Source organism: Diceros bicornis, chromosome 21 (assembly GCF_020826845.1).
Source record: "Diceros bicornis minor isolate mBicDic1 chromosome 21, mDicBic1.mat.cur, whole genome shotgun sequence".
Lineage (NCBI taxonomy): Eukaryota > Metazoa > Chordata > Mammalia > Perissodactyla > Rhinocerotidae > Diceros > Diceros bicornis.
In genome coordinates, this window is record NC_080760.1 from 10,644,953 (window position 1) to 10,660,924 (window position 15,972).

The following is a 15,972-nucleotide window of genomic DNA, read 5'->3' on the forward strand; positions in this document are numbered from 1 at the left end:
TAATTGGTTATACTATACATTTAGATTTATGTACTTTTCTGAATTATATTCCACAATGAGAAAGATTAAAAATCTAGAGAATCAGGGGCCGGCCCCAGTGGTGTAGTGGTTAAATGTGCGCGCTCTGCTGCTGGCGGCCCAGGTTTGGATCCCAGGCATGCACGGAGGCACCGCTTGTCAGGCCATGCTGTGGTGGCGTCCCACATAAAGTGGAGGAAGATGGGCACAGATGTTAGCCCAGGGCCAGTCTTTCTCAGCAGAAAGAGGAGGAATGGCATGGATGTTAGCTCAGGGCTGATCTTCCTCACGCACACACACACAAAAAAATCTCGAGAATCAAATGAAAATATTAAAGATGTATTGTGGAATTAAAATAATACAAAATTAGAAAACTACTTACTGGTTTTTGAAGTACAATGGGATGATCAGGCAGAAAGTCTGGTTTTTTCCTGCATATGGAAACACTTGAGAGCTTCAACAGGAAATCTCTGCTGTATTTGATTCTCTCTGTAGATATTAAACATCAAATGTAATAACATTATGAAACACAGAACTCTCCCAGATCACTTTTTGGTTCATTTCTTTCTGCATGTCCCTTAATTGTCCATTATTTTATAAATTGATGAGTAGTATCTATGCAAAAGAGAAGGGAGAAAAAAGGTTTGAAAAACATCTGCTGCCTCCAATTTTCCTTTTACATAGAAAGAAAGCCAAGTAACCAAGGAAAAATGGAAGAAGAACCATTTCAGAAAAGAGGTAATTTGCCTTCATTCATCTGGTTATTCATGTACAGTAAAGTGATCTTGTATTATAAATTATAACAGCAGTAACACCTATTGGGCAATTCAGATTCTGCCAAAATAGAACCCTAATAAACGTATCTAGTCTTTATATTAACTTACTAAAAATGTCATACAATCAAAATAATTCAAGTCAATGAACATTTATTGTACCCTTACTGTGTATCAGGGACTGTGCTAGGTAATGGTGAACAAGATCGAAGATAGGATCGCTATCTTCAAGGGGAACAATAATTCAAATATCTGCAGATTTCTCATCAGAAACTATCACCAAGATAGACCATCTGCTGGGCCAGAAAGATTGGAACAATATTTTTAAAGTGTTAACAGAAAAGAACTGGCAACCTAAAATTCCATATTGTGAAATAATAGAAAAAATATATATTGGTCTCTGTCCCCAGTTCCTGGCACAGAGCTCCTAAAACTCGTGTAATTTCATAAGTGATAAGAGCACTAGGAGCCTCGTTTGTTCTAATATTTGGTCTTTGACCCTGGTTCCTGACACAGAGCTCCTAAATCCCTTGGAATTTCCTGGGTGATAAAAATGTCTTTTTTTCTAATGAGGTACCTCTTGGTGGGCTCCTGGATGGGGGCTAGTAACCAGAAAGACAAAGTAATGATTAGAAGCTTGGAAGTTTCTGCCCCACTCCGACATCCTCCAGGAAGGGGAGAGGGGCTACAGATTGAGTTAATGATCAATCACGCCTATGCGATAAAGCCTCCACAAAAATCCCAAAAGTACAGGGTTTGGAGAGCTTCTGGGTTGGTGAACATCCATGTACCAGGAAGGTGGTGCACCTCAACTCCATGGCGACTGAAGCTCCTGCACTTGGGACCCTTCCAGACTGTGCTCTATGTATCTCTTCATTTGGCTGTTCATCTGTATCCTTTATCATATCCTTTATTATATAATAAACTGGTAAACATAAGTGTTTCCCTAAGTCCTGTGATCTATTCTAACAATCAATCAAATCCAAAGAGGGGATCATCGGAACCTCTGCTTTGTAGCCAAGTTGGACAGAATTTGTAGGTAATCTGGGGACCTACTACTTGTGATTGTCATCTGAAGTGGAGTATAGTCTTGTGGGACTGAGCCCTTAACCTTTGGGGTCTGCACTAACTCCAGTTAATGTCAGAATTGAATTGAATTATAGGACACCCAGGAGGTGTCACAAAGAATTACTTGATATGTGGAAAAACCACACATCTAGTGGCAGAAGTGAATGTTGTGAGTATAGTAGGTATTGAGAGTAGAGGACAAAGACAGGGGGAGTGTAGTTTTTTTATGTTACACATATCCAGTGAAAAAATCCTTCAGGAATGCATGTGAAGCAAACATTTTCAGATAAAAGAAAACTAAAAGAATTCATCACCAGCAGACCTGATCTACAAGAAATGCTAAAGGAAGTTCTTCAGGTTGAAGGGAAATGATACTAGACAGAAACTTAAATCTTCAAAAAGAAAGAAAGAATAAAAGAAATGGAAAATAGTTGGATAAATATAACAGACTCCTTTCTTCCAATCTAAGTTTTATAAAAATTTGTATGACTGTTGAAAGCAAAACTTCTGATATTGTCTGGTGGGGTTTTCAAGGTATGGAGATATAATTCATATAACTATAGCAAAAAGATCAGTGCAGTGGGGTAAAGGCAAGGGACCTACATGTGGCTGCAAAGTTTTACCATCATCATTTTGCATAAAGTAGCACAATATTATCACACTGAGAAAGTTAGATATTATAGTATATTATAATCCCTAGACCAACCACTTAAAAATACAAAGAAAACAGCTAAAAATCCAACAGATAAAATGAAATACCAGGAAAAATTCAAAAAATCCAAAAGGTAGCAGAGAAGGAGAAAAAGAAAAACAAACACCCAAACAAAAAAGAGAGGACAAACAGAAAACAAGTAATAAAATAATAGGCCTAAATCCAACCATACCACATTAAATGCTAATGGTCTAAACCAGAGGTCAGCAAAATTCTTCTCTAAAGGACCAGATAGTAAATATAGTCAGGCATCACTTAATGACAGGGATACGTTCCAAGAAATGGGTCATTAGGAGATTTCATCATTGTATGAACATCATAAAGTATACTTACACAAACCTAGATGGTATAGCCTACTATTCGCCTAGGCCATATGGTACTAATCTTATGAGACGACCATCATATATGTGGCCCATCATCGACTGAAACTTTGTTATGCAGCACATGACTGTATTTGAGGAGTTTTGCGACACACAGTCTCTGTCACAACTACTCAACTCTGTCTTGTAGCACAAAAGGAGCCACAGATAATAAATAAAGCATGTGGCTGTGTTCCAATAAAATTTTATTACCAAAACAGGCATTTGGCCTGAGTACCAGAGTTTGCTAACTCCTAGGTTAATGCTGCAATTAAAGGCCAGATATTGACACAATGGATAAAAAAAGAAGACCCTATTACATGCTGCCTGCAAGAGATCTACATTAAACATAAAGACATATATAGGTTGAAAGTAAATGGATATAAAAAGATACACCATGCGAAGACTAGGAATAAGAAGACTGGAGCAGCTATCTTAGTATCAGACAAGGGATAACAATTAGCAATATGTTGTGCCTAATGACAGAGTTTCAAAATATATGAAGCAAAAATTGACAGAAATAAAGGGGGAAATAGACAATACCACAAAAATATCAGGTAATATAAAAACCCCTCCCTCTGCAATTGATAGAATTAGACAAAAAAAAAATCAGAAAAGACATAGATACTATCTATGACAATACTACCAACCACCCTGATTTAACTGACAATTATAGAAACGACATCAACAACTGAAAAATACAAATTATTTTCAAGTAGATATGGTACAGTCACCAAGACAGACCTTACACTGGGCCATAAAACAAGTCTTAATAAATTTAAGAGGCTTGAAATCATATAGACTGTATTCTCTGACAACAACAAAATTAAATTTAAAAATCTATAATAACAAGATACCCAGGAAAACCCCAAATATCTTGGAAATTAAATAATATACTTCAAAATAATTCACAAGTCCAAGATAAAATGAGGAAATTAAAAAATATTTTAAACCGAATGACAATTAAAATATAACATCAAAATCTGTAGAGTGTAGCTAAAGCAGTGGTCCAAGGGAAACTTATAAATTCTTATAAGAAAATAAGTATCTACAACAAATGACCTCACAATCCACCTTAAAATGCTAGAAAAAGAAGAGCAAATTAAATCCAAAGTAGAAGAAAGGAATTTATAAAGAGGAGAAATCATCAAAATAGAAAATGAACAATAAATAAAATTAAAAAGCCAAAAGCTCCTTCTTTGAAAAATGGAAACAAAATTGACAAATCTTAAGCTAGATTAACTGATCAAGAAAAAGAACACAAATGGCCAATATCACGAATAAGAAAGGGGTTATCAACACAGATCCTATAGATATTAAGTAGAAAATAAGAGAGTACTTTAAGCCAACATTTGACAACTTGGATGAAATGGATATACTACAAATTTTTGTGTGGACATATTTTTTCATTTCCCTTTGGTAGAAAAGTAAGGAGTAAAACTGCTGGGTTATGTGGTAATTTGGAAATCAGGACCTATTAGAATTGCTAAAACTAGAAAATCATAATGAACTGTCAATACCAAGTTTTGGCAAGGACTCAGAGCAAGTGGAATTTGCAGATATTGCTGGTGATACAGTCACTTTTGAAAAGAATTTGTCAAGGCAAGTTATGCATACACTTATCATAAGACACAGTAATCCCACTTATACCCAAGAGAAATGGAAACATATGTCCACATAAAAACTTTTACAGGAATGTTCACAGGAGCATTGTTCATGCTAGCCAAAACCAAAAACAATAAAAATGTCCATCAACTGGTAACAGATGAACAAAATGTGGTACAGCCATACAATGGAATGCATAAAAAGGAAGGAACTACTGATAAATGCTACAACATTGATGAACCTTAAAAACATTAAGTGAAAGAAACCATACTCAAAAAATTACATATTATATGATTCCATTTACATGAAATGTCCAGAAAAAGCAAATCAATAGAGACAAATAGTGATTAGTATTAGTTGCCCGGGGCAGGGTACAGGAATGGGAATTGACTGCAAATGTATACAGGGTTCTTTTTGTAGTGATGAAATGTTCTAAAACTGAATTGTGCCAATGGTTGCACAACTCTGCAAATTTACTAAAAAGACAAGTATATACTTAAAAGGGTGAATTTTATAAAGTATGTAAATTATATCTCAATAAAGATGTTTAAAAAAGGAGTGGGACTTGGGGGCTAAGGATTCTGAATTTAGAGAATGAGAAAGGGAGGGAGGGAGAAAGGAAGAGAGGGGGGAAGCTGTTGCTGCTGTAGTGCCACATGGAAGAAGTGAATAAGAATTTTCCAGTGATGGGAATGACTCGTGGTTTTTAAAAGCATGGCTAATACTCAATTTCAAGTTGTTCTCTGGACTGTGCTGCCAGAAAAAGAAATTGAGGAGAGCTATTAGGAAGTAAAACCAAAAGATGAGAAAAATGTAAAGAAAATTAGAGTATCAATACAAGCGGGAATATCACTAATATCTGACTATAATAGGACTTTCAGGAAGAGAACACAGAGAAAATGGAGATGAGAAAAATTATCAAAGAAATATCTACAAAATTCCACATCAGAAGACCCCAAGTCTTGAGGTTAAAGAAGTCCACCAATTGCCCAGGAAAAAAAATAGAGGAAAAAAAAAAAAAAGACTACACGAAGGCACATTAGGAAATTTTAGAAAACCAAACATAAACACACAATCCAAAATACTTCCAGAGCAACAATAACAGCAAAAAAAAAAAAAAATAACAAAAATAACAAGGCCATTTACAAAGAATTGAGAATCAGAATGGTACTGGACTTCACAGAATTAAAGGCCAATTAATACAGACTGTTAGAAAATGAAGCAAATGCCTTAAAAATTCAGGCTGAAAATAATTTCCAAACTGGAATTTTTAAAAAAATCAAATTCTATATTTAATCAATACAATGGAAACCCAACTAGTTTTGTATGAATGTGCGTTCCCAAAGCACAGGCTCCTGAGGTTGAAGATACACTCCCTGCCTCAGGAAGGTCTCACTTGGCAGGTTTTGACAAGACTACCAAGCAGAGTTCTACTAATTCTCCTTTTCCTCCTCCTTCATAGCTTTACTGAGGTATAATTTACATAACATAAAATTCACTCATTTTGAGTAAACAATTGAATGATTTTGGTGTATTTACAAAGTTATGCAACCACCACTACAATCTATTTTTAGAACATTTACATTAACGACCATCAGATACCTCATTCCCAGTTGTAGTCATTCTCCATTCTCAATCCCATCTAAGCAATCATTACTGTGTTTGCATAGATCTGCCTTTTCTAGACATTTTATATAAATGGAATCATACAATATCAGATCTTTTATATCTGCCTTCTTCACTTAGCTTAATGTTTTTGAGGTTCATACTCAACCTGGAATTTTCTATCTAACCAAACTATCAATCAAGAGTATAAGAAGTACATTTTCAAATGCACAAATTCAAAGAATTCAGTAACCCAATACCCTTTTTTATGAAGCTCCTGGAGAATGCACTTGAGCAAAACGTGGAAGTAAATCAAGAAAGAAGAAAACACATGAATCACAAAACAGAAGAGAGTGATATCAGTGAAAATGGCCAAGTAGGGAACTCTGAAAGTCAATCTCTCCAGAAAAGCAACAAATAAATTGGCAAAAATTTCTAGAATCAACTTTTTCGGAATTCTATAATCTAATCAAAAGCTTAAAAAAATCAGTAGACTGCTTAGTGAAGAAAAAAACAGATAAATTTGGTAAAGTTTTATGGCATTTTAACTTGCCTGGGAGCACCCCTGACAGCTAACCAGCTGTGGCCTTGAAAACAACAGCCTCGTTCCTGGTATAGGTTTCCAAAATAGGACAGAGAAGTACAGACCATACTATCAAAAAACTGCAGTTGTTTGTTTTGACCTGTCTAGTGTCTCCCTGAAGAATCATCTCAAAGGACTTGCCTATATTTCACCTAACTACGAATTCTCCCAGGGTTTAGGCTGCTGTCCAAACCCATTTGCCAAAACATATAACTTTACAATATTATTTCAGAAAAGTCACTAAACAAACAACAAGAATTACAACAAGCAGCAACAACAGACCCTAAGAAAGGCTAAGAAATATCATTTCCAGAGTTGGCACAATATAATACTCAAAATATCTAGTTTTCAACAACAAAAAAAAATACAAGTGAAATAAGTCAGAGAAAGACAAATACTGTATGATTTCACTTATATGGAATATAAAAAAACAAAACAAACAAAACAAAATTCATAGATACAGAGAACAGATGGGTGGTTGCCAGAGGGAGGGGCATTGGGGAGTGGGCGAAATGGGTGAAGGGGGTAATGAGGTACAAACTTCCAATTATAAAATAAATAAGTCATGGGGATATAATGGACCGCATGGTGAATACAGTCAATAACACTGTATTGCATATTTGAAAGTTACTAAATCTTAAAAGTTCTTATCACAAGAAAAGAAATTTGGTAACTTTGTATGAACTAGACTTACTGTGGTGATCATTTTGCAGTGTACACAAGTATTGAATCATTATGTTGTACACCTGAAACTAATATAATGTTATATGTCAACTGTACCTCAATAAAAAATATATATAAATTTTTTAAAAATAATAAAAATAAAAATATTCTTTTGGGAGAAAATAATAGCAGAATAGTTCAAATCAATACCTAACATTAAACATTAAGGAACTAAAAAAAGAAGAGCAAACTAAATCAAAAGCTAGCAGAGTGAAGGAAATAATAAGGATTAGAGTGGAGATAAATGAAATAGAGATTAAAAAAACAATAAAGAAAATAAACAAAACCAAAAGTTGGTTATTTGAAAGATCAAAATTGACAAAGACTAAGAAAAAAGAAGACTCAAATTACTAAAATCATGAAAGACAGTGATTTTTTATCATGCAACCTTGCTGAATTCATTTATTAGCTCTAATAGTTTTTTATGCGGATTGTTCAGGATTTTCTATATATAAGATTGTGTCATCTGTGAATAGAGATAATTTTACTTTGTCCTTTCCAATTTGAATGTCTTTTCTTTTTCTTGACTAACTGCTCTGGCTGGAACTTCCAGTATAATGTTGAATAAAAGTGATGAGAGTGGGCATCCTTGACTTGTTCTTGATCTTGGGGTAAAAGCCTTGAGTCTTTCACCATTGAACATGACGTTAGCTGTGAGTTTTTCATATAATAGCCTTTTATCACATTGAGGAAGTTTTCTGTTCCTCGCTTTTTTCGAGTTTTTATCATAAAAGGGTGTTGGAATTTGACAAATGCTTTTTCTGCATCAATTGAGATGGTGATATTTTTTTTTTTGTCCCTGCACTCTGTTAGTGTGGTATATTATACTGATTGATTTTCATATGTTGAACCACCCTTGCATTCTTACGATTAATCCCACTTAGCCATGGTGTATAATCTTTTTACTGTGCTGCTGGATTTGTTTTGCTAGTATTTTATTGACCATTTTTGTATCTATATTCTAAGAGAGACTGATCTGTAGTTTTCTTTTCTTGTGATGTCTTTGTCTGGCTTTGGTATCAGAGTAGTACTGGCCTCACAGGATAGTTGGGAAATGTTCCCTCCTCTTCCATTTTTTGGAAGAATTTGAGAAGGACTGGTGTTAATTCTCCTTTAAATGTTTGGTGGAATTCACCAGTGAAGCCATCAAGTCCTGGATTTTTCTTTCTTGGGAGATTTTTTATTACACATTTAATCTCCTTACTTGCTATAGGTTTATTCGGATTTTCTATTTCTTCTTGAGTAAGCTTTGGTAATTTTTGTGTTTCTGGTAATTTTTCTATTGCATCTTGGTTATCTAATTTGTTGGCATACAAATAATTGTTCATAGTATTCTCTTATAATCCTTTTTATTTCTGTAAGATAATAGTAATGTCCCTACACAAAATCAATTATATTTTATACACTATCAATAAGCAATCCAAAAAGGAAATGAAGAAAACAATTCCATTAGCATCAAAAAGAATAGTTAGGAATACATTTAACCAAAGAGGTACAAGACTTGTACACTGAAAACTGTAATACACTGCTGAAAGAAATTAAAGAAAACGTAAATAAATGGAAATATATCCCATGTTCATGGATTGGAAGATTTAAGACTATTAAGATGGCAATAATCCTCCAAAGTGATCTACAAATTCAATGTTATCCCTATCAAAATTCCAACAGCCTTTTTTGCAGAAAAGAAAAAGCTCATCCTAAAAATAATTTGAAATTGCAAGAGACTCCAAGAAACCAAAACAACCTTGAAAAAGAACAAAATTGGAAGACTCACACTTCTCAATTTCAAAACTTACTATAAAGCTATATTAATCAAAACAGTTTATTATGGGTATTAGGATAGACATAACAGATCAAGGAAACAGAATTGAGAGTCCAGGAATAAACACATACACCTATGGTCAAATAATTTTCAACAAAGGTGCCAAGATCATTCAATGAAGAAAAATTCGTCTTTTTAACAAATGGTGATGAGACAACTTGATGCCCAAGGCAAAAAAACGAAGTTCGGCCCTTATCTTACACCATATATAAAAATTAAATCAAAATGGATCAAAGACCCAAATGTAAGAAATCTTCATGACCCGAGATTTGGCAACGATTTCTTAGATATGATACCAAAAGCATGAGCAATCAACAACAAAAAATAGATAAACAATCCAAATTTTTAAAAAATTTGTACATGTAAACACACTATCAAAGGAATGAAAAGCCAAGCTCCAGTGTAGGAGAAAATATTTCCAAATTATATATCTGATAAGAGTCTAGTACCTAGCATTATATATCTGATAACGCACTAACATATATATCAAATATATATATTTAATATCTAATATATATATATATATAGAGAGAGAGAGAGAGAGCAGCGGAGGGAGGAAGGAGAGGGGGGAGTGGAAGACAGGGAGAGAGAGAATAGATAAGGGTCTAGTGTCCAGAACTCTTACAACTCAACAACAAAAAGAAAACACCCCAATTAAAATATAGTCAAAGAACCTGAACAGACCTTTCTCCAAAGAAGAAATACAAACGGGCAACAAGCACATAAAAAGACACTCAAAATCATTAGTCATTAGAGAAATGCAAATCAAAATCACAATGGGATACCACTACACACTCACTAGGATAGCTATACTAAAAAAGACCCTAACAAGGATGTCAAGAAATTGGAACCCTCACACATTGCTACTGGGAATGTAAAATGGTATAGCCACTGTGGAAAACAGTTTGGCAGTCCCTCAAAAAGTTAAACATAGAATTACCATATGACATGGCAAGTCTACTCATAGGTATACATCCAAGAAAAATGAAAACAGGTGTTCAAACAAAAACTTGTACACAAATATTCATAGCAACACTATTCACAATAGCCAAAAAGTAAAAACCACCCAAATGTCCATCAATTGAGAAACAGATAAAAAGAGATGTGGCATAGACATAACGGAATATTATTCAGCCATAAAAAGGAATGAAGTGCTTATATATGCTACACATGGATAAACCTCGAAAACTTTATAAAGAAAGAAGCCAGACACAAAAGGTCACACATTGTATAATTCCATTAAATGAGATGTCCAGAATAAGTAAATCCATAAAGATAAAAAGCAGATTAGTGTTTGCCAGTGGCTGAGCAGAGGGGAGAATCAAGAGTAACTGCTTAATGGGTATGAAGTTTCTTTTGGGGTGGTAAAAATGTTCTGGAATTAGACAGTGGTTGCTGCACAATATTGTACTGAAAGCCACTGGACTGTACATTTTAAAATGGTTTAAATGGTGAATTTTACTTCAATTAAAAAAAAAAAAAGAAAAAGAAACCAAAGAATTGCAAAGGGGCATCTCAAGGTAACAGGAAAAGTTCATTCCAGGACAACAGCTACACAGCAGTACTGAAGAGCAACTAGTCCGTACTGGAACAGATAATGGAGGATTCTGAAGGGAAAGTCTCTAGAGGAAAAAATACCAACTGATATATTTGAGCTTAAGAAAAACATTATAGATAAGTGTGACAGAGTTGTTGGAGCACTTGAGGGGAAAAGTTAACAACAGTTACACAGAAAAACAAGGCAAATGTTAGCTCCAGGAAAAATGATGGATTATATGAAAAAGAGATATGTACCTCTTGGCTAAGCAACTGTATTCACATAGTCATATAAAGAGTGATAATGCTTTAACTGAAATTTATGAAGTAACTAGCAGGTGGAGAGGGGAGACAGAAGGGTGAAGAAGTGAGGGGACTGATGTGGAAAATATAAGTTGTCATTTTCCATCAATAACCCATCAATATATAATATCAAAAAATGAGAAATTTGGAAATAAACACTTTATTTAGCAATATGGAGTTAAATACTAGAAAAAAAGCTAACAGTATTTTCATAACTTTTAAACTATGATAAAATTTTGGAAATCAAGAAATAATTTTTATTTTATTAAAGAGTAGCTGGTGTGGGAGAGACTATTGGTTCTCCCCAAGAGCAGTGCTTTCTTTCTGCTTCAGTAATAGAACTAGCTGGCTGCATAGCTAAAGTGTACATTTTCCAGTCTGCTTTGTACAGCATGTCTAAGTTCTGGCCAATGAGATATTAAGTGGAAGTGATATATGCAACTTCTGTGTCATACTTTTAAGGAGAACTTCCTTCTCCCTTACTTCCTTCCTTATGGCTAGATAGGGGACATGATGGCTGGAGCAGAGGCATTCACCTCGGGCAATGAGATGGAAGCCATGTGTTAAAGACAGCAAAGCAATTAGACAGTATAATACCGACACCAGTAGCACCTTCACAGAGCAGAATGAATACACCAACTCAAAATTTTACATGATATAGAAGATATAGAAATAAACTTCTATCTTGTTTAAGACATTGTTATTATGGTCTCTCCTTTAGAGCAGTCAAACCTATACCCTGACTAATATAGACAGAAATTAACCAAAAGAATATAATAAAATTTCTTATGTACATAAGGTTTGCAGCTAAGCAAATATTAACTTTACATGAATGCTAAGACTCGCTTATGAAATTTGGGAATTATGGTAAAAATTTACCTTTTTTAACTGGAGACTGATGTTGCTGTTGTTCATTAAGACCTTGAGAAACAGCTTGCATTCCATTTGTCTTACACTGTTGAAAGAAGAAGAAAATACACTTTTTAACTAGAGTTTAAAATTTTTATATAACCTTTTTTTTTACCATACAAAAATATTTTCCTAAACAATCAAAGTATAGTCAAGGCATATTTTTGGCCTAAAGGATAAGTAATCTTATAAGTATGTTTATTAAAAGGAAGCAACAAAAACATCTTTCAAAACACATTCACATATGTCTATAACTATTTTTGTCATGTTATAATTATTTTTGAAAGGGAACATAAAACCAAAGATGAATTATATGGTCCTAAAGATAAATAATTCCAAAGTAATTAAAAATAGATAATTCATGAAAACAACAGATATTTATTCAAAAAATCTGCAATAATAATACTACAGTATTTACTTTTTTTGATCTCATGTGAAGTATGAGCCTGATGTCAGTTTATAAGCATATGGACTGTTTCACCCAACACCTTGGAACAGAAGAAATAAGAAAGAATTGCTTCATCCAATGAGGCAAAGAGAAAGCAGAAACATTGGCAGAGTTCAGTCCTGAGAAGAGAGAGGCTTTAGCCCAGTTTTCCAGTCCTACTTCCAGGACCATCTTTATTATGAGAGTGGCTCAACTAATCTGACGACATTTTTAAAAACCATTTTTTAACTAACTCCTCTTCATCTGATTCCATGCTCACCAAGAAATATTTTGATTACAATTTAGATTACCATAAATCCCCCTAGAGCAGATAACACACTAGTGGAACCAATAAGAGAATCCCAGAGTCCAAGACAGGAGAATTTCTCCTTATAAAATAATGGGTTTTCTGATTTTATAAATCAGTTTCACATACTTGGTCAGTATCCCTAAGAAATGATCTCCTCTTATGCTGACAAAATTCAGTCAGCTAACAGTAGGCCAGACCTTGGACCATGGTAATTCACTAAGGTAAGTTTCTTCGGCAACACCTATCCTGAGGAAGGAACATCTCTGCTGCATCAATCACTGTATTAGCAAGTTGTAGCCCATTCCTTAAATATCTGCAAACTCTGCCAAGGTAACTCTGCCTAAAGTCAGAGGATTAATTATCTAACCCTATAACACAGTGAAGAGTAATGAGGCAATTCTACACTAGTGAGATGTCAGAATTAAGCCATCAGAAAAAAATCACATTTTAGCTGAATTTTTTTATTTTTAAGTAGAGGTAGAAAAAATCAGAAAATGCCCAAGATTTCAGTTCTCCAAAGTTCTACCTGAATGTTAAATTTAATAAACTATAATATGAATTATATAGTCCTTTTTAAAAACTAATTTCTTCAACTTGAAAATTTCAGCAAAGGCACACTTCACTATCTTTGTAACACCTACTTAAATGCAAGACCTAAAATCAAACTCAAAAGTAAACTGTAATCCAAAAAAATATCAAGAAAACAATCCCTTTTTAAAATGTATCAACAAGAATAAAATACTTAGAAATAAATTAAACCAAGGAGGTGAAATATCTGCACACAGAAAACTCTAAGACAATGATTAAAGAAACTGAAGACATATATAAATGGAAAGATATCCCATCCTGTGTTCATGGATTGGAAGAATATTGTCAAAATGTCAATACTACCTAAAGTGATCTATAGATTTAATGCAATCCCTATCAAAATCCCAATATCATTTTTCATAGAAATAGAAAAAACAATCCTAAAATTTGTACGGAACCACAAAAGACTCTGAGTAGCCAAAGTATCTTGAGTAAGAAGAACAAGACCGAAGGCATCACACTTCCTGATTTCAAACTGTATTACAAAGCTATAATAATCAAAACAGTATGATACTGGCATAAACACAGACACCGAGACCAATGAAACAGAAAAGACAGCCTAGAAATAAACCAATGCGTGTATATTCCACTAATCTTTAACAAGGGAGCCAAGAATACGCAATGGAGAAGGGACAATCTCTTCAAAAAATAGTGTTGAGAAAACTGGATATCCACAAGCAAAAGAATGAAACTGGAACTTTATCTTACACTATAGATAAAAATGAACTCAAAATGGATTAAAAACAAATATAAGACCTGAAACTGTAATACTCCTGGAAGAAAACAGGGAAAAACCTCCTTGACATTGGTTGTTATGGCAATGATTTTTTAGATATGACACCAAAATCACAAGCAACAAAAGCAAAATTAAGTGCGACTACATCAAACTAAAAAGTTTCTTCAAAGCAAAAGAAACAATCAACAAAATGAAAAGGCAACCTACAGAATGAGAGAAAATATTTGCAAACCATATATCTGATAAGGGGTTACTATCCAAAATATACAAGGAACTTACACAACTCAACAGCCAAAAACAAATAATCTGATTTAATAATCAGCAGAGGACCTGAGTAAACATTTTTCCAGAGAAGACATACAAATGGTCGAGAGGTAGGTACATGAAAAGATGCTTGACATTACTAATCATCAGGGTAATGTAAATAAAAACCACAATGAGAGCCAGCCTTGATGGCGTAGTGGTTAAAGTTTGGCGTGCTCCACTTCAGCAGCCTGGATTCAGTTCCAGGTGCAGAACCACACTACTTGTCTGTCAGTTGCCATGCTGTGGCTGTGGCTCACACAGAAGAACTGGAAGAACTTACAACTTATACACAACTATGTAACTGGGGCACTGGAGGGTGTGGGGGGAAGGAAGAAAAAGGAGGAAGACTGGCAACAGATGTTAGCTTAGGGTGAATCTTCCCCTGCAAAAAAAAAAAAAAAAAAGATGTTCCAGATTTATCTTAAAAAAAAAAAACTACAATGACATATCACTTCACACCTGTTAGAATGGCTATTATCAAAAAGACAAGAGATAACAAATGCTCCCTCCAGTCCAAAGGAGAAGCTGAATGCTAAGCCAACAGCCAGCATCAACTGCCAGCCATATGAGTGAGCCATTTGGCCATCCAGTTAAGCCTTAAAATGACTCCAGTCCTAGATGCTATGTGGCTGCAACGACATTACTAAATTAAAGTGAGAAATGGCCACCTGAGCCCAGTCAGCCCACAGAGCCATGAAAGATAACAATAAGCTGTTATTTTAAGTCAAAGTTTTAAATTACTTTATTATCAGTTAATAATAAAAAACAGAGGTTAAAAGAAGTTGTTTAGGGGCTGGCCCAGTGGCATAGTGGTTAGGTTCACACATTCCACTTCGGAGGCCCAGGGTTCACAAGTTCAGATCCCGAGTATGGACCTACGCGTGCTGTGGCAGGCATCCCATGTATAAAGTGGGGGTAGATGGGCATGGATGTTAGCCTAGGGCCAATCTTCCTCAGCAAAAAGAGGAGGATTGGCAACAGATGTTAGCTCAGGGCTAATCTTCCTCACCGTAAAAAAAAAACAGAAAAAAAAAAGAAGTTGTTCAGACAGAAGGAAGATAATACCAGACAGAAACATGGATTTACACAAAGAAATTAACGGTGCTGGAAATAGAATAAATGAAGGCAAAATAAAATTCATTCTTTTTTAAAAAATTATTCTAAAAGATAACACATGAAAGCAAAAAAAATAGCAATGTATTGTGTATTTATAATACAAGCTCAAGTAAAATTATTACCATAATAGAGCAAGAACGGAGAGAAGACTCTACAAAAAAGCTACAAGATCTAATAAGTGAGTTTAACAAGGTCAATATACAAAAATCAACAGTACTTCTGTATATCCTAGCAGCCAAATGTAGCATGTGAAATTTACCAAAAAATCACTTAGTATCAAAAAATATGAAATGCTTATAAATTTGACAAAAGATATTCAATACTCCTATGCTGGAAAATACAAAGCATGGAGAGAGATGTCATGTTCATGGATCAGAAGATTCAATATTGTTAAGATGTTAATTCTCAAATTAATCTTTAGACTCAATTAGGCTTTTTTGTAGAAACTTACAAGCTCATTTAAAACTTATATG

At 34.3% G+C, this 15,972-nt stretch overlaps 1 protein-coding gene across 1 annotated transcript in view; it reads right to left on the bottom strand.

The window, feature by feature from the left end:
• Positions 1 to 15,972, bottom strand: part of C21H8orf88 (chromosome 21 C8orf88 homolog) — a 31,548-nt gene that overhangs the window by 3,908 nt on the left and 11,668 nt on the right. Inside the window, exons 4-5 of the mRNA XM_058564570.1 lie at positions 11,987 to 12,062; positions 401 to 507 (exon numbers count right to left, since the gene is read on the bottom strand). Of these exons, the coding sequence (XP_058420553.1) occupies positions 401 to 507; positions 11,987 to 12,062 (183 nt within the window). The remainder of the gene's footprint in view (positions 1 to 400; positions 508 to 11,986; positions 12,063 to 15,972) is intronic.